At 45.6% G+C, this 20,239-nt stretch overlaps 1 protein-coding gene across 1 annotated transcript; it reads left to right on the top strand.

Annotated features, from left to right (window-relative positions):
* The first annotated feature begins 9,805 nt into the window (after positions 1-9,805).
* LOC135522889 (neuronal pentraxin-1-like) lies at positions 9,806-14,563 on the top strand. The gene is made up of 5 exons (XM_064949565.1): positions 9,806-10,323; positions 10,824-11,031; positions 12,024-12,268; positions 12,553-12,732; positions 13,318-14,563. Exons 1-5 carry the CDS (start codon positions 9,880-9,882, stop codon positions 13,537-13,539), a joined length of 1,299 nt encoding a protein of 432 aa, XP_064805637.1. The 5' UTR covers positions 9,806-9,879; the 3' UTR covers positions 13,540-14,563.
* The last annotated feature ends 5,676 nt before the right edge of the window (positions 14,564-20,239 follow it).

Raw genomic sequence — 20,239 nt, 5'->3', positions numbered from 1 at the left:
CCTGAGAAGAGAGTACATTTTCTATACCAGGTGAAATCATGCATCATCAGCTCATTGTTATGGATGTATCAAAGTAAATGTCACTAGAAAACAGCTTAAACAAATGCAAATGCAGCTACTTTGTTATTCTGGCTGCACTGTTTGACATGACTGTAAGCTAGCCGTAGTTGGCTAGCTAGCAAGCAAGGGATAAGAACATTGCCAGCCAGTATGTAAATAGAAGATTTAGAGCGAACAACTGGGTCGCGTCCATAGATACAGGACAAAAAGACTTAACTGCTGGATCGCATCTCTGGCAACCGAACCGATAGAATGAACGACCAGCCGGCGTGGGTAGCATCCCTAGATTTGTGTCGGGACAATATCTTGTGGAAGGATGAAATAGTATGAATAAATTCCTCAAAATAACACTTGGAATGAAAATATGTAGATCATTATGTTACGTCTACTCCCACTCCCTCTCTACAGCGCTAGACGACCTCGGTCTACTAACCACCGGCCCTGGCAACCATTATTTCGCACACCTGCTCCCCATCATTACGCACACCTGGACATCAATTGTAACGTCTGCTTCCAGCTCACACTTTCAAAGATGTAGATCCCCTGAACGCAGCTCACTTTCCAGCCCACACTCTCAAGTACATAGATACCCTGAAAGCAGCTCTCTCTCTCCAGATTTCCAATCACCTGAATTCTGATCACCTGTTCGCACACTTGTATGTCATTATCACACACTCAATTTAGTTCAGTTCTTTGCACCCCATCATTGTGAGGTATTGTTTGTTTTGTGACACACTTCTATTCAGAGCTCTGTTTTTCCCGTGATTCAATTCTCCCGTGTATGATAGTTTTGGCCTGCCTCACTAATCACGCCTTTTGCCCGTTCCCTGCCTGTACTTTATTTAGCCTATCGGATTTCCTGTTATCAACCTATTGCCTGATCCCCCGGATGACATTTACTAGCCTTTTCCCTGCCTGTACTGTTGCCTTTTTGGACCCCTTGCCTGCCCCTGGACCCAGCTACCTGCCTCCTCCTGTGGTCCTTTAACAATAAACACCTGATGTGCCCTGTGCTTGAAACCAGCTCTCTGTCTCCCATCGTGTTCATTACATTCATCATCACCTTGATTACCTTCCCTTTATTTAACCCTCAGTAGCCTCAGTCATCAGGCAATATTGGTTTATTTTCAGGTTCAGTACGCATCTCCTGTTTGTTCATTTGCCTTTTGCATCTTTGTTATTAAACACTCCTGCACCTGCTTCCTGACTCATGACAAATTATTTGAATTAGTTGATAACTGGTTGTATAAAAGTCATAATGCCCTCGATGCCGGTGTTTGGAGGATATATTGTCATGGTTTGCCGACCCTCGACTTCATCTCGAGCCTAACAACACCCGTGCCAATATATCCTCCAAACACCGGCTTCTCGGGCATTATCACTTAAATATCACAAACCCCGGAGGAGCCTTATTGCTATTTGTTAGAGGAATTTAATTCCTATATGTTCATTAACCAATTCAATTAAAACACTGTCCGTTTCTAAGAATTTGTAAGATACTTATTTGCATAAAATGGACAGAGACCAGTCTCAAAATCAATTAATAGCATTTATTCTCGAGAGTACTGAACATAATTACAAAGTACATTAGTTTATATATCACACATTGCGTCATGTCTTACGAAAATGTCCCTCCTCCTCCTGGACCATGACAAAGCTGTTTTTCAATTCCATTCTAACGCATACATATTGCTTATCTTATGCTACCACATGTTACACAATCTACTGCACGCCCAACGGTTTCTCCCCTCCCTGGTTGGGAACCAGACATCTTTCCATCTTTCCTGTTAGTTTCACTGTGATGACGAGTTGTCTGTTGACCCTTCCTCTTTGCCTATGTGTAACAGTATAACTTTAGTCCGTCCCCTCGCCCATACCCGGGCTCGAACCAGGGACCCTCTGCACACAGACAACAGTCACCCACAAAGCATCGTTACCCATCGCTCCACAAAAGCCGCGGCCCTTGCAGAGCAGAGGGAACCACGACTTCAAGGTCTCAGAGCAAATGACGTCACCGATTGAAATGCTATTAGCGCGCACCACCGCTAACTAGCTAGCCATTTCACATATGTACCAACATATTCTTTAACAGACAACATATAACTCTGTGAGTTATAACTCTACGCCAAATGTATACATTATTTAGTCATTATTGACAAAATTCCTTCAACACTATTATAAACAGGTTACCATCGTAATTAGAGCAGTAAAACTAAATGTTTTGTCATACCTGTGGTATACGGTCTGATATACCATAGCTTTCCGCCATTACAGTTTTTCTCAGTCGCTTTGGTGCATTTTTCACATCATCCCAAACATGTGCAAAAAGTGCATTTCTCAGAACAATTTGTACAAACTGCAATATACAATAGATATGTTCCTAAAGCTAGTCAGTCACTAAAAATCCTTAGTACATCTCTCAAAAGAAGATAATCATGCCAATGATCATGTCAGTGTCATCAGAATGATAAGTCATTGAGTCATCGTTCACGAACAAGGTTGTCAAAATGTTTAGGCATGTTGTCAATGTAACTGTGTACTTTGACAGTATTACCTGATGTAAACTTAGGCTACAGTTTGGATGACAGTTACTGTATTGAAAATGCACAAGGCTGCACTTCTATGGCATATATCAATTTCAACAGTACTATTTACATATTACTGTATGTGGGTTTTTGATTGAAAGAGACTGGACAACCCAAGGGGCACAAAGGGAAAAAAATGAAATTAGAAAGAAACACAGGAAACCACCCCTAAGGCACAACTTTGCCCGCAGCACTGTTGTGCTGTCTCTACACATCCAGACGTTCCTGTCTGTCGGCCCACATATTCTCATCCACATCACACCGGATATTTTCCCTTCCAATGCAACGTGGAAAGAATCTTTTGGAATGCCTTATCCATCCTCTGCAGGCGTCTACTGTGATGTCCTCACATGCTGCATCCATTGCAGCCAGCAGGGTCATCTGTGTGTGTGGCTGACGATTGTACACCTTCCACCTCCATGCTGAAAATAACTCCTCAATTGGGTTAAGGAATGGTGAATAATGTTGGAGGAATTCTATGAGCATCCTCGGGTGGGTCACAAACCATTGCCTTACGATGTTTGATCGATGGAAACTCACATTATCACAAATGACCACATACTTTGGCAAATCCCCTCTAAACAGACCCCTCTCATCATCGGGGATGAGAGCCCTGTAGAGAGTCTCTAAAAAGTTGAGTAGATGCTGGGTGTTGTATGGCCCTATAAGGGGGATATGGGTTAGGACACCATGCTCCGAAAAATAGCAGCACACATGGTGATATTTCCTCCCCGTTGGCCTGGCAAATCCACAGTAGCTCTGTGACCGATGATATTCCGACCCCGCCTTCTGCATTTGGTCAGGTTGAAGCCAGCCTCATCCACGTATACAAAGTTGTGAGAGGGTTCACTTGAGTCCAACTCCATTATACGCTATATCCCAGAACACACAGTTGAATTTGTTTTGGGAAGGAAGAGTGACATAAAATGTACATATATTGTATGTTCCTTCCACAGCAATGGGAATGTGTGCAGTTTATGCTTACTGTACTATGTATCACTATAAAATGTTGCTGTAAAGTAGTTACATAGATATGGTACCAGTATGTACAGGTAAAACATATAGCTCCTTAACTCTGTCCTCATTCCTTTGGAATGGTACACGGTACAGCTTTTTCATACTCATCTGGTTTCTATGCAGCACCCTGTCGATGGTTGAGATGCTAACCGTATGGATGTTTTCAAAGACATCGTTGTCTTCTATAATGGTCCTTTGTATTTCCCTGAGTCTCATGGCATTGTTTGCTCGGACCATGGTGCAAATAGCCTCCTCCTGTTGAGGTGTGAAAAGGCGTCCTCTGCCACCGGTTTGAGGTAATCTTGCAGTCCTATGTGGGGAAAAATGCAGTGATGCATCGCACACTTTCACATAGTTTTTGTCTATGCGAACACACATTTTACTGTAAAACATACAGGTGGGGGCAGTATGTACCTGTATAGAGTATATTTCTGTATGCTGTGAAATACAAGTGGACTACTGTAATATGAAGCATTGTAGGAAGTATACAGTATACTGCTTATATACAGTAACAGTGCACTGTACATTGGTGGACATACCTGTTCTCTCTTCGAAACGTTTGAACTATTGAGGACACGGTTGATCTCCCAATATTCGGCTGCACCCTTCGACCCGCCTCAGCCATTGTAAGGCCATGATTGACAACATGGTCTACAATAGTGGCCCTTATGTCATCAGATATGCGCCTATGTCCTCTTCTGCCTCTTCCTCTGTTTTGCCTTCCACCACGCATCCTTGTTCCTCTTCTTCCTCCTCTTGGCTGTTGACCCTGTTCGCTTGCTGGCCCATCCATTATTGGAAACTTGCAACTCTGTGTTGTGGTCTGTCTATATATGCTTGTCAATTGATTCTTCATGAGATGCACCTTTGAGCAATTTAGACAACTGGTTGATTGTTGGTTGAACTAACACTTTACATTCCTTCATGAGTGAGGGTCAATTTCACCTGCACGATTCATCAATAGAAATAGAAATGTGTAAAACTATGCTTGACAGTTTATGACAAATAGTTCAACAATTTTGCATGTAATGGCTTATGCAAGGAACTAATGCCTAGATGTTTTGAGGGGTAAGATTATTCAACAGAGAACCATCTACTATATTTTGATCAACATGACATGAGCAATTGATAATGTGGAAAAAAGCTGACACTTGTACATTATCAATTGCAACTTGTTCAAAGGAATAAGAAATTGCTTTAATGATGTGCACAAGTGACTAGATGATTTGGAATTTGTACAAGTAGTATCAAGAATTGCACTTTTTATCTAAGAAATGCACCAAAGTGACTGAGAAAAACTGTAATTATTCTGGGCTCAAACCACCCACTTCATAATTCCCTATAACGCAAGGTACATTTGCAAAGTAAACTTCAATGGCGATAGTTCATTCTTCCATGTTCTAACTATTTCAGTGGATGTTGAACACATTTGTACTGGAAAATAAACACATTTCTAGAGACAAATGTGTTAAATTATAGCCACGGTATAAAAGGGTTATCAACTCGGGGCTCTAAGCAGAGCTGTTATTATTGGCTGTATGATACCCTGCATGTCTAACCTCCACACGTGGACACCCCTGGGAAAAAATGGGTCAGACACAGACCTCTAGACAGAGCCATTCACCATATCTGGCTCACCCCATCTTGTCTCGGTCTGTCTCAGTGTGCGCGCATGTCATCCCTATTCCCTACCCATACTCCCGATGGGAAACCACCCGTGGTGAGCTCGACCGACCCCGGCAGGCAGGCAGGCAGGCAGACAGACAGACAGACAGGCAGGCAGGCAGGCAGGCAGGCAGGCAGACAGACAGGCAGACAGGCAGACAGGCAGGCAGGCAGGCAGACAGGCAGGCAGGCAGGCAGGCAGGCAGGCAGGCAGGCAGGCAGGCAGGCAGGCAGTGAGTGACTCCTATGGCATGATGGAAAGCGATATGACAAGACTGGAGGAACAGGGGAGCACCCAGGTGCGACAGGAGTGGCTAAACTCTCTGTCTGCAGCGAATTCTCAGAGTTACAGTACTAAGCAGGAAAACATATAGGGCTAAACTCACAGTAGCATATAAACTTTCTGTGTATAAACCGTAAACAAAGACAGTAAACAAAGACACTGCATAAACACTTTTCTTGGGGGGTGTCTGAAATGGCACCCTATTACCTATGGTGCACACAACATATGGAATACATAAGAATTTCAGACACATGTATGCATCCCAAAGGGCACCCTATTCTCTATATAGTGCACTACTTTTGATCAGAGTCTTATGGGTCCGTGTCAAAAGTAGTACACTAAATAGGGAATAGAGTGCCATTTGGGAAGCAACCACAGCCTTGGTTTGTTTGTGCTTGTTTGCTGCCCCCTCCTCCTCCCGGGTGTTGCAGATGCAGGTCGTATAATGGAGTAGTGGTGCAGAGGCACAGTGTTATAAAGTATTTCTCTATCTGTGCTCTTAGAGATTGGGTTCTGTTATAAAGTCCTTGAATTATTCAGTAGGCACAGGGAGACTGATTATTACCGATCGCAGTCCATTCTCCCAAAAGTGCATCCCAAATGGCATCCTATTCCCTATATAGTGCACTACTTTCTTGACCAAGGCCGTGGACTCTGGTCAAAAGTGTTGCACTATAAAGGGAATATGGTGCCGTTTGGGACATAACGCCAACGGCTAAGTCCAGCTATGCTAAATTATCTAGGCTCGAGCAGGCGTATACAGACTTTGTGCTATGAACAAGACCTGTTGTTCCTCCAGGTTTTTGCTCAGGCGAGATGCACAGGGGCCAAAAGGACCACTAAGAGCTGTGAACAGTGACATTTCCGATTGAATTTTAAACTTTTTTGGAGGAATGCAGCTAGGTAGAGGCAGACCGCAATCGACTCACAAGGTTGGTGCAGTGGAGCAGGGTCATTAACATTTGTTCACATTTCCTTGATCCTAAACTCTGGCATGTAAACTGCTGTCATTTTAGTGGAAAGCGCTCCAAACGTTCCAATAAGACTGCAAATCAGCTTAAAAATTAAAAATAACAAAATATGCCCAGAGTCCTCAGTCACAACTCTGGTTGTTTATGAAATTTCTCCTGTCTACAAAAAAAATAAAAAAAATAGGAAAGACTGGCAGAGATATCAAATAGAGGAAGGTAAGCGTTTGGATGAGCATATGGCGCTGCTCTTTTTTATGCAGCAGATATGAAGGACAAATATGAATATATATCTGAGGCAAGCTGCTGGGCCGACTCTGGTCTCCCAGTAGGTATGTATTACGTCCCAGCAGGGTTAGAATTCAGCTTGATCGTTTACAGCACTGTGGATCTAATGCAAAGAACACTGGCTAATTTGCTCCCATATGGTAAACAGCTATTGCATTGCCTGTTGGGGCTTGGCGATAGATAATGAACGTTCACGTGATGACCTATGCATATAAGTGCGCCCTAATGACAAAGGCTAAAAATTGATGTTTTCCAAACGACACCCTTTGCTCTGTATAGTGCACTACTTTTGGCCAAAGTCCTGCCTTACTACCTGCCACTACCCAGGCAAAGGTAGTGCACTATGGAATGGGGTGCAATTTGAGACGTAGAGCGCATTGTTTATGTACATGTGCTGAGATAAGGGGGATTTGCAACGTGAGCTCTTGCAGGCGCGCAATTAGATTTTGCCATTAACCATTTGTTAATTTGACTTTTTCCCGCCATTGGCTTGGCACCTTGCTGATTACAACGCAAGCGGTCGATAATTAAACCAAATGAACTCGACAGAGTTCAATTTCTGCCATTCTTTTCTGCCTGAGACCGCTTCCGTGTCACAAAGTCTTATACAACTATATTTTCAGTTGATAAAACAAAATGGTAAGCTTCTTTATTAAGTCTGGGGTTTGAGTGCCCATTTGTTTCACAAGAGGACGGAGTCTGTAACTAACAACTTATGCTGCTGTCCAGGGTGCTGTGTTGGTGCAGTGCTGATTCTTTCATAGGCCTACTGGTTGAGAGAAAAAGAGCTATGCTGTCGTGTAGTAGTAGCCTTCCGCTGGGCACAGACGTCAGTTCAACGTCTAGTTTTAATTTACATTTGGTTGAGTTGTCAACTAACGTGAATTCAAGGTGAAATCAACAACAACGTCACCATGTCATTGGATTTGGGTCAAAAGTTGGGTGAAAAAAATACGAAATTGCCGTATATTGATTACTTTTTTCAAATTCAATCAGTTTTCACGTCATCACATTGCATTTTTGTTGTTGTAATTACGTTGATTCATCCGGTTTTTGCCCAGTGGGGTTGGCCTACTAGATTTACCAAAGACACTACTAGATTTACCAAAGACACGCGCTTATAAACCCAGGGTCGTTACACTATATTGGCTGTCGCTATAATCTGTTTCCCCGATCATTCCCAGCAGCTCAGTGATGAGATGGAAAAGTATCTCATCTCGCTACAAAAGGGAAATGAAATATTTCCAATGACATCATTCTAACGGACCTTTGGCGCGTTTTCCCTCACAGTATTTAATAAATATTAATGTCATAGCCTCGGGGCTTGTTACACAACAACATGTTAAATTAATTATTTGAATCCATTTCCTATTCTTTTAGCACCCCTCGAATGCATGGTGAGGGTTTGAAAAACGGTAGTTCACCGTTCCTTTTCGTTTGACTCCGCAAGCGTGAGGACATGTTTGCTCTGAGGAAATGTAGCCTACATGGACTCAATCACTGACTAATGATCTATTTGCTTAGCCTATGATAATGTAATGTTTCATGCATTTACTTTGCCTAACGTTTTTCGGTGGGTTGCTGAATTGGGTGACAAGATATTGTCTATTCTTGCATGGATGTGCGAACACGAGAAACTTGATGCAAACGGGTCTGATGAAGGTATAGTGCAGATAATGAATTATAATTTAATTTGATTCAAGTGAATAAAGTAACTTCTTGCAATGAATATGTCAGAGACACATTTGAACCGGACTCCTCAGTAGCCTCCCTCACAAATGAAGAAAAAAAATCCATAAGCAGAATTTCAAGTTTTACAAGGCATGCAGGAGTTCAGACTAAGGAGTCCAGACTAAGGAGTCCAGACTAAGGAGTCCAGACTAAGGAGTTCAGACTAAGGAGTTCAGACTAAGGAGTCCAGACTAAGGAGTCCAGACTAAGGAGTTCAGACTTAAGGAGTTCAGACTAAGGAGTCCAGACTATGGGCAAAATACTAATAGCCTAATGCAATACTTTTAATTTGAATGCATGTCATGCATAATAGATTGTGTGATGAACACACAGGCAGGTAGATTCATTGTATGGGTGACACAGCTCGTCCCCGCGTGGGAAATAAAACATGACACTGCACCGAGATTGCGACTGATACACCTGTGGGGAAATATGGGGATGAATGAGACACACGCCAACCGGTGGAAGGTGAGAGAGAGACAGGAGAGAGACAGAGAGAAAAAGAAAGAGAGACAGACGGACAGACAGACAGAGAGAGAGAGAAAGAGAGAGAGAGAGAGAGAGCGAGAGAGAGAGATAATACTCTGTGGGATAGTCAGAGAGAGGGACTCTGCCAGGATCCTCACTCTAGGGACATGGGGAGTGGCTTCCTTTAAGGTGGAACTTCAGACACATAGGCTATACTTGGCCTAATGGAATACACGAGTTCGCTCAAATTCATATATGACTTCGAAACGACTGTAGTTTAATCTAATAAAAAATTGTTTTTGGGGTAGATTTAAATGCCAGTTCACCTTCAGAATGTAAAGAATGTAAAGCAGCCATCTACAAGATATTTACTCCTGGTAAAACCAGTTCATCTTCTACTCTCACTTCTATATTTGTAAATGTGAATTGCAGACCATAATAATAGCAGCCTAAGAAACTCAATCCTAAAACAAGTATAGGCTTAGTAGCAGTGCTTTATCTTACTCGGTCCTGCATTTCCTGGCATAATAGTACACGACTCACGTTATGCAGTGGTGTAAAACATATATAATATGCCTCCAATCGCCCCGGTCCACCTTAAATAAAAGGCTGGACGTGATTAAGCAGCACAACCTGCTTCCTCCCCACTGTGCTGCAGAGAACCTGCCTCAACGCTGCACTCATCCCGGCTGTAGCTAGCCTATAAAAACTAGGACAAGCAGAGCTGAACCCTCACAGCTATAGACAGGGGACAGCTCCGTGGTGTTGAAACCAACTGCCTGAAAACACACTTAGCGGCTGCAACACCACACACATGCCAGGAAACATGCCTGGAATCAAGGAGGGACACTCTTGGCAACTTTTCCTACTTTCTTTCTTGGTTTTGGAGGGGTCGACGCAAGATTTCGGACAGACCCAGTTTATTTGCACGTCTGTGCCCAAGGATATGGACTTGTGCGCGGCTACGATGCAGAACAGCGGTCCGGCGGAGGACTTGAAGACGACAGTGATGCAATTGAGGGAGACCGTGTTACAGCAAAAGGAGACCATTATGAACCAAAAGGAGACAATCAGGGAACTAACGTCCAAGTTGAGCAGGTGTGAGAGCCAGAGTCTGCCCGAGGCGGGAGCGGGAGGCCGGAGAATAGTACCGGGCGCCAAGAACACTATGGGGGACGTATCAAGGGGTCCTCAGGACACTCTCGCTCAACTAGGACAGACTTTACAGACTCTCAAACAGAGGTTGGAGAATCTTGAGGTATGCATTGGCGTTTGTTTGGCCTCCCTATTTTGACCTAGTAATTTGGAATGCAAGTTGAGCTTTCAATCAACTTTGAATCCTTTTTCCGCGTTTCCAATCTGCTCAGTTGGTTGTATAGCCAATAGTGCTCAATGTGCTAGTTATACGTGCTTTATATAGTTGTGAATTGCTTGCTATAGGGGTATTTCATTCCAGTCGCAAATGCTATAGACCTATTTAAAGCTATTTTTCCGCATCCAGACATAAAGTAATTACTCTAGAGCACTACATAAAGCAGCACCACACTCCCGATAAGGACAGATGGACGCCTCATCTTTGGACCAGTTTATGCATTTGATGCAAATTGCCGAGGCAGTAAGCCCTCCACAAACGAGCTAAGCACCAGAGCTTTACCCACGGCGAGTCCCGCCTCGCACGTGTAGGAGTGTTTATCTAAACCCAAAGTTCATTTAATCGTCTCATCTTGTCTGTTTCTCTGTCCTTGTTCCGTTATACAGCAATACAGCCGAAACAACGGTACGGCCCAGGCGAATAGTCTGAAAGACCTGCTTCAGAACAAGATTGATGATATGGAGAAGCAGGTGCTGTCCCGGGTCAACACCCTGGAGGAGACCAAACCGGGTCAGAAGAACGATACAGACCAGCGGAACCGAGTGGAGTCCACGCTGACTTCAGTGCATCACCGGATAACGGACCTAGAGAAAGGTGAGTGAGCTATGAGGCAAAGAGATCCTACCCAAATGTAAGTGTCAACATAATAGTTATGTTCATGTGAATGATTATAAAAACGACTAAACTGCTGACATTATTTTGATAATAATGTGTGCATAAAGTTTTAATAGTAAAACAAACAAAATCATCAACATGTGGTGGAATTGGCTCGCTCAATGGTTTATATGTCTAAAACAATGCCAATTTATAAAAACAACCCTGCATTTCACTTGGTTAATTGCCTGGCCCACATGAGGAATCACTCCAACCCCGCATACCACAGTAGCTTGTCAATACAGACAGTGCCGCAGCGCAGCTCTCACCACAGTGCGTAAGGGGAGATGGGAGATGGAGAGGAGGAGGTAGCTGCATTGTTTTGCATATGTCATATTAACACAGTGATGCCACGCAGGGATAATAATTCACGTGTCATGGAGCGACAGCCAATGATCGCTTTATTTCCAGTGACTGTGAACGAGAGTCGTTGGTTTTGTAGGAGACATAGCGCTCAGGAACTTTACAAGAGGGTTTTAACGATGTGCGCAGTGCTTGATAAAGCGCGCACAGTGTTGGAGACGGGACAGGCGCATTTTTGGAACATCGATCAAGCTTTAGTTCCTTACTGACAACCCCAAAGGGATGGGGAGAATGAGGGGGTGGAGGTTAGGAAGGGATGGCGCGAGTGTGTATGAGAGAGAGAGAGAGAGAGTTTGCCCTTCTCACGTGGTCACATCATACCGCTCTGAGAGAGACTCACAGTCTGTTCTAAGCCAATTATATAAATCAGAGCATGGTCAAACTAAAAAGAAAGGAGAACACCTTTAGTTACGGATCGAAAATCTCTACTGGTGGAGCAAACCATGTATACGAATAAATCAATCAATCGCATGATATGACGTAACTGACTACAACATAGGCCTATGAGTGCAATGCAAATGATATAAATCACTGAAAGGTTAACAAGTAGGCCTATGTTTCGTCCACAGGTGGGAAAGACAACAGACCGCTGGACAAGTTCCAGCTGACATTCCCGTTGAGAACCAACTACATGTACGCCAAAGCCAAGAGAACCCTGCCGGAGATGTATGCCTTCACCGTGTGTCTGTGGATTAAATCTAACGCGTCGCCCGGGGTGGGCACACCTTTCTCCTACGCTGTCCCAGGGCAGGCCAACGAGCTGGTGCTGATTGAGTGGGGAAATAACCCGATGGAGATACTCATCAATGATAAGGTACTGATCGCTGACAGAAATGGCATATTCTACACAGCATTTGGTTCTAGGCAAAATGGACAGATCGCCATGCGCACATGTGGTGTGCCAGACTCGCAAATTAAACTTACACAGAATTATGCAATGTCTGGGAAAGTGATGGAGACGTGACAAGCAACTTAATTATACAAATATTTTATTCATAGCCAGTGCCATGTCTGAAAACATGAAAAACCTTAGCAATCATTAGTTCTAGGCCAGACCTTTTTGAACATATAGTAATGGGTGCTCTGTCCATGCTGCAGGTGGCCAAGTTGCCGTTCATCATCAACGACGGGAAGTGGCATCACATCGGCATCACCTGGACCACGCGCGACGGGATGTGGGAGGCGTTTCAGGACGGAGTGCTGCGGGGCAGTGGAGAGAATCTGGCGCCATACCATCCCATCAAGCCGCAGGGGGTCCTCGTATTGGGACAAGAGCAGGTACGAGTGTTCACTAAATGAGGACGAACTAACTTTATGATCACACTGGTATGCAAGTCGTGATATATTATTGAAATAAATGGCCTGGGGAAAATAATTATACCCATTAGTAATGAAAATATTAGAGCACGTTTTTTCTCCAATTATCAAAGGGAGGAATATTCATATAATAGGATAGTTGAGAGACCTTGAAGAAATTGTCAATTAAGACGTAGCCATCTAATTAACAAATGAAGGCCGTCGAGCTATAGATCGTGGAATACCCCCCACTCAATTGGGACAACACACAATCCACTTCAAATCTTTAGCAAATAAAGAGTAATAGGTATATCTTGTCATGCAAAGCAAATAACATATGGTTGAATTTGAATTTGGGCTTCGGTGGTGGTGGAACTGTCACGAAGAGTGTCTGTTTTGTCAGAGTTAGAAATAGAAATCAATGCATTTCCATGGTATAGGACAATTGTATTTCTTCCTAATACAGTACAGTGTGATTAGCCTAGGACACACATTTGTAATAGATTGGCCATGCGTAAAAGAAAGGCCGCGTGCCACTAACATTGAACTTGTCATCTTGCTCCACAGGACACGCTGGGGGGAGGTTTCGACGCGACACAAGCTTATGTGGGTGAGCTAGCAAATCTCAACATGTGGGACAGGAAGCTTTCCATCGGGGAGATTTATAACCTGGCAACCTGCAACAGCAAAGCGCAAACTGGCAACGTATTCTCTTGGTCGGAGTCCAACATTGAAATATTCGGTGGAGCTACCAAGTGGACATTCGAGCCGTGCCGTGCGCTCAACTGAACTGCATTCCGACATGAAACCAAGGCCAATCCGACATATCTGTATTTATTTTGAGCTTCTGTCGTTCTTGTCTTCATTAATGCGTTTCGTTACAGACAATTTGGTATGTATTTAATGATAAGCTTAAATCTGGGATTTCTATTAGATATTTATGTACGAAACAACATTTTTTGATCTTGAGAAAAATCTAATTCGTCTTGGAAACCTCAGTTGGACAGTGTTGGTATCTGTTTGATTGTTTTTCTAATTGGAGTTTTGTTGCAAGCGCACTTCAGCATTTTTGATTCGCTTATTTTGTCTTGGACTGGCAGCTGGGCAATCCACGCCTTATGTTGGACAATTCACAGCAGAGAGCGGAATTTATGGAGCCAGCCTCTGGAGTGGAACTCACGCTGTCTGTCCAAGTATTGTCAGTATTTGACGCCGTGAAATGATACAGCGCCCTTCAAATCCCTCAACCTCACCCACCCCTCCGGATCTTGCACTGTGAATGACGAGAGCCATGTAGGCAGAGGACGCCGAGGGTACGTTGAAGGACATTGCAAAGTCGGACTGTAGAAATCATTTGTAATTGTCGTTCGCTTCAAAGTGTTGTAAACGAATGTCGTTAATTGCCAACATGCTACAAAGCCTGGGTGCCTTGGGCAGGTGCAAATATTCAGCACATAATTTTTATGTTGCAAATTATATGTATTGTTTGTTTTGTATTTATTTTGAGGGAGGGCGGGAGAGTTTCTTGTTATTATTCTGATAAATGTAATTTAATTGAGGTTTGTTCACGGATATGACGACGTGTTTGGGCAGGTGTATGTACTACCGGTATCTGTATTCGGAATGTTATGGAGTCTGTATAGTAACAGCATGACTGAGTGACAAAACGCTGCCACATCGTCGTCGACATCTGCTTGACTATCCTTTCTGGGACTGGGTGGTTTTCTACTGGATTGTTATATGCTCCAAGCATGGCAACACTGAAAGATATGAAAAAGATCTACTTTTTTAAATAAAATTGTGATACATAAGAGTTAAACGTGTATTAATGGGCTGGCATTAATGGTATGCAGCAAAAGGTGTGGATGGGAGAGAGAGAGAGAGAGAGAGCGGGATAATGTGGGAGAGAAAGGGAGAAACAGAGAGAGCAAGCGAGAGAACGATAATTATTGCTGGTTAAATCTGATTTAATGTTGTCACATGGTGTAGGAGAAAGACGTTAGTGCTGGATAAGTGAAAAAACGCCTGAACTCAGACTGAAGGTCAGAGAGGTGCTGGGAACAACTGAAACAGTGTGTGTGGTGTCTCTTTTTAGCTGACTGCAGAAGACAAACCTACCAAATGCTTTGTGGTGTGTGCGTGCGTTTGAGGCGCGCACATTCTACCCTAATGAAAGCGAGGCTGTCGGAAGAAGAAAACGCCTAGTCATATCACCCCCCCTTTTCAAGAGTCAGCTCAATCGGTTGCAATGCAATCTGAACCAAACCCACAGAAAGCACCATGTTCCGTAGCTTATGCTGCTGTATTTTGTTCTGTATCAGTTTACAGTGTTGTGTTAAGTGCCATCCTCTCCCATCACATGCATCATGTAACAAAACACTCCAGTCCTGGATGTTGATGGTCTTGTACTTTGACAGTTGCTGCATTGAGCTGAGTCAGTTAATATTCGTTGTCACCCACGTATCAGATGGTGTAACGAACATCTCAAAGAAGCACCCACATTTAACTCAGCCTCCTGCAGCATGGCCTTTGGAGAAATTGTGCCGCTTGCACCGTCATGCTTGGCTTGCTGTTACCATAGAAATCTATGGCCGTTACGCATAAATCCCGTGGGTAGTTAGTTACCCAGAGGGAGAACTGGGAGGGAAGGCCTCTTTGAAAGACCAGTTAGAAAAATGATCTTCCCTGAGGGCCAACATTGATCAGATAGCGAGCAATGAGCGGCTATAGGCCTTATTTAGTAGGTAGCCAAAGGGAGAGATGGGAGATGTAGTCCCTGATAGAAAGAGAAAGAGGTCCCTTGAGGGGACAGATCCTCATTAGTTCGAACAGAACATTCACACACAGCCTCACTGACCCAGAGACTCATTCTCCCAAGATATACTACCTCTTACCCAAGGTCAAGAGCCCAGCAACAAAGTCATGAGGTGGGAGCTCTCCTTCAGAGAACAGGCGTCTTTGCTCTTCTCACTATCATAATTTCACCCTCATACAGAACACACACCAAACTGGACTGGTTACACCTGAGGCCTGTTTCTGAAGGGGCGAGAGAGTATATTGGACTGGTAACAATGCTGTAGAATGGTTGGAATCGCATAATGAGTCTAGGGGGTGGCCTAAGACGAGTGGGTTGAACCAACAATAATTCAATAACTTATGGGGTAGCTCGTTTTACACATTCAACACAGGGAGCCAGGGGTGTCATCAATCCATTATTTTAGAGGGGGCGCAAAGTAAGTTAGGATGGAGTGGGGTGGTCCGGAGGGGTGCTGATGTAAGGTGTACGTGACTGGCTGCAGGGAAGTCAGGCGCAGGAGAGCAGAACTGGGTAAAAACCGGAGCAGTTTAATATGCAAAACCAACAGCACCCAGAACAACAAAATATGGGTACACAAATAACCCATCGCGAACCAGTCAGAGTGCACAAGCACTTTACAACAAACAATTTCACACACAGACATGGGGGGAACAGAGGGTTAAATACACGGCAAGTAATGAGGGAATTTAAACGAGGTGCGTGGGAAAACAAGACAAAACAAATGGAAAATGAAAGGTGGATCGGTGATGGCTTGAAGACCGGTGACGTCGACCACCGAATGCCGCCCGAACAAAGAGAGGAACCGACTTCGGCGGAAGTCGTGACAGTACCCCCCCTTGACACGCGGCTCTAGCAGCGTGCCAACACCGGCCTCTGGGATGACCCGGAGGGCGAGATGCAGGGCGATCCGGATGGAGACGGTGGAACTCCCGCAGCATTGAAGGGTCCAACACGTCCTCCACCGGAACCCAGCATCTCTCCTCCGGACTGTACCCCTTCCACTCCACAAGGTACTGAAGGCCCCTCACTCGACGCCTCAAATCCAGTTTGGAGCTTACGGAATACGCCGGGGCCACCTCGATGTCCAGAGGGGGAGAAGGAACCTCCCGCACCTCAGACTCCTGGAGCGGGCCAGCCACCACCGGCCTGAGGAGAGACACATGGAACAAGGGGTTAATATGGTAATCGGGGGGAAGCTGTAACATGTAACTAACCTCGTTCAGTCTCCCCAGGACTTTAAATGGCCCCACAAACCGCAGCCCCAGCTTCCGGCAGGGCAGGCAGAGTGGCAGGTTTCGGGTCGAGAGCCAGTCCTGGAAATAAGACCTCAGAAACCTACCCACATCCTGGTTAACTCTCTCCACCTGCCCATTACTCTCGGGGTGAAAACCCGAGGTAAGGCTGATCAAGACCCCCAGACGTTCCATGAACGCCCTCCAGACCCTCGAAGTGAACTGGGGCCCCCGATCAGACACTATATCCTCAGGCACACCGTAGTGCCGAAAGACGTGTGTAAGAGGGCCGTAGGGAGACTGGGCAGAGGGAGGAGATGACAGGACTTGGAAAAACGGTTCACAATGATCAGGATCGTGGTGTTACCTTGTGAGGGAGGAAGATCGGTAAGGAAATTGACTGACAGGTGCGACCAAGGCCATTGTGGAACAGGTAAGGGGTGTAGCTTACCTCTGGGCAGGTGCCTAGGAGCCTTACACTGGGCGCACACCGAGCAGGAGGAAACTTAAACCCTCACGTCCTTAGCCAAAGTGGGCCACCAGTACTTCCCACTCAGACAGCGCACCGTCCGACCGATGCCTGGATGACCAGAGGAGGGTGTCGTGTGGATGCAATAGATCAGCCGGTCACGGGCAGCAGACGGAACGTACAGACGCCCAGCCGGACACTGGAGGGGAGCGGGCTCTGCATGGTCAGTACAGATGAGAAAAGGGTGTTTAGCCAACTCAAGCCAATGTCTCCACATCTTCAAAGCCTTTATGACAGCCAACAGCTCCCAGTCCCCCACGTCATAGTTTCGCACCACCGGGCTGAGCTTCTTCGAGAAGACGGCACAGGGGCGGCGCTTCGGTGGTGTACCCGAGCGCTGAGAGAGCACGGCTCCTATCCCAGCCTTGGATGCGTCCACCTCCACTATGAACGCCAAAGAGGGATCCGGATGGGCCAGCACGGGAGCCGAGGTAAACAGAGCCCTCGGGTGACCAAAAGCCCTGTCTGCCTCAGCCGACCACTGCAAACGTACCAGGCCCCCTCCAGCAGTGAGGTAATGGGAGCCGCTACCTGACCAAAACCCCGGATAAACCTACGTTAGTAATTGGCAAACCCTAGAAACCGCTGCTCCTCCTTTACAGTGGTGGGAGTCGGCTAATTACGCACGGCTGAAATGCGGTCACTCTCCATCTCCACCCCTGAGGTGGAAATGTGGTACCCTAGGAAGGAGACGGACTGCTGGAAGAACAGACATTTCTCAGCCTTAACGTACAGGTCATGCTCCAACAGTCGACCAAGCACACTGCGCACCAGGGACACATGCTTGGCGCATGCAGTGGAGTATATCAGAATGTCATCAATATACACCATATACACCACTGCCCGTGCAGGTCCCTGAAAATCTCGTCTACAAAGGCTTGGAAGACTGATGGAGCATTCATCAACATGTACGGCATGACGAGGTACTCATAGTGCCCTGAGGTAGTACTGAACGCCGTCTTTCACTCGTCTCCCTCCCGGATACGCATTAGGTTGTAAGCGCTCCTGAGATCTAGTTTGGTGAAGAAGTGTGCCCCGTGCATTGACTCAATCGCTGTGGCTATGAGCGGTAGCGGGTAACTGTATCTCACAGTGATCTGGTTTAGCCTCGGTAGTCAATACACGGGCACAGACCTCCCTCCTTCTTCTACACAAAAAAATTAACTTGAGGAGGCGGGTGAAGTAGAGGACCGAATGTACCCCTGATGCAGGGATTCAGAGACATATGTTTTCATAGCCACCGTCTCCGTCTGTGACAGGGGATACACATGACTCCTGGGAAGTGCGGCGTCTACCAGGAGATTAATGGCACAATCCCCCGACGATGAGGTGGTAATTGTGTCGCCTTCTTTTGGAGAAGGTGAGAGCCAAGTCAGAATATTCGGGGGGAATGCGCACGGTGGAGACCTGGTCTGGACTTTCCACCGTAGTAGCACCAACAAAAACCCCTAAACACCTCCCCGAGCACTCTCGCGACCACCCTGTGAGAGTCCTCCGTTGCCATGAAACAGTGGGGCCTAGCATCACAGGAAATGCAGGAGAGTCAATGAGGAAGAGACTGATTCTCTCCTTGTGACCCCCTCGTCCACCATGCCCAGAGGAGCGGTGGCCTCCCTAATCAACCCTGACCCTAATGGTCGACTGTCTAAGGCGTGAACTGGGAAGGACATAGCCACTGAAACAATGAGGATCCCTAAACATGGAAACATGGCTCACTGGAGAGATGCTTATCGGAGTCGGTGCAGCCAGCTGGTTTCTCCACCCATCGCGCCGACAGAAACAAACATCTTTCTGGTAAGAAGAGGGGCGGGCGTATGCCTTTATGGCTAACGAGACGTGGTGTGATCACAGAAACATACAGGAACTCAAATCCTTCTGTTCACCTGATTTAGAATTTCTCACAATCAAATGTCGACCGCATTATCTACCTAAGAGAATTCTCTTCGATTATAATCACAGCCGTATATTTCCCCCCAAGCAGACACATCGATGGCTCTGAACTCTATTTGACTCTTTGCAAACTGGAATCCATACATCCTGAAGCTGCATTCATTGCAGCTGGGGATTTTAACAAGGCTAATCTGAAAACAAGACTCCCTAAATTGTATCAGCATATCGATTGCGCAACCAGGGCTGGCAAAACCTTGGATCATTGTTATTCTAACTTCCGCAACGCATATAAGGCCCTGCCCCGCCCTCCTTTCGGAAAAGCTGACCACGACTCCATTTTGTTGATCCCTGCCTACAGACAGAAACTAAAACAAGAAGCCCCACGCTGACGTTTGTCCAACGCTGGTCCGACCAAGCTGATTCCACACTCCAAGACTGCTTCCATCACGTGACTGGGATATGTTTCGTATTGCGTCAGACAACAACATTGACGAATACGCTAATTCGTGTGCGAGTTCATTAGAACGTGCGTTGAAGATGTTGTTCCCATAGCAACGATTAAAACATTCCCAAACCAGAAACCGTGGATTGACGGCAGCATTCCCGTGAAACTGAAAAGCGCAAACCACTGCTTTTAATCAGGGCAAGGTGACCGGAAACATGACCGAATACAAACAGTGCAGCTATTCCCTCCGCAAGGCAATCAAACAAGCTAAGCGTCAGTATAGAGACAAAGTAGAATCTCAATTCAACGGCTCAGACACAAGAGGTATGTGGCAGGGTCTACAGTTAATCACGGATTACAAAAAGAAACCAGCCCAGTCACGGACCAGGATGCCTTGCTCCCAGGCAGACTAAATAACTTTTTTGCCCGCTTTGAGGACAATACAGTGCCACTGACACGGCCTGCAACGAAAAACATGCGGACTCTCTCCTTCACTGCAGCCGAGGTGAGTAAAACATTTAAACGTGTTAACCCTCGCAAGGCTGCAGGCCCAGACGGCATCTCCAGCCGCGCCC

Source organism: Oncorhynchus masou, chromosome 4 (genome assembly GCF_036934945.1).
Source record: "Oncorhynchus masou masou isolate Uvic2021 chromosome 4, UVic_Omas_1.1, whole genome shotgun sequence".
Classification (NCBI taxonomy): Eukaryota; Metazoa; Chordata; class Actinopteri; order Salmoniformes; family Salmonidae; genus Oncorhynchus; species Oncorhynchus masou.
This window is presented reverse-complemented; position numbering and strand designations above follow the sequence as displayed.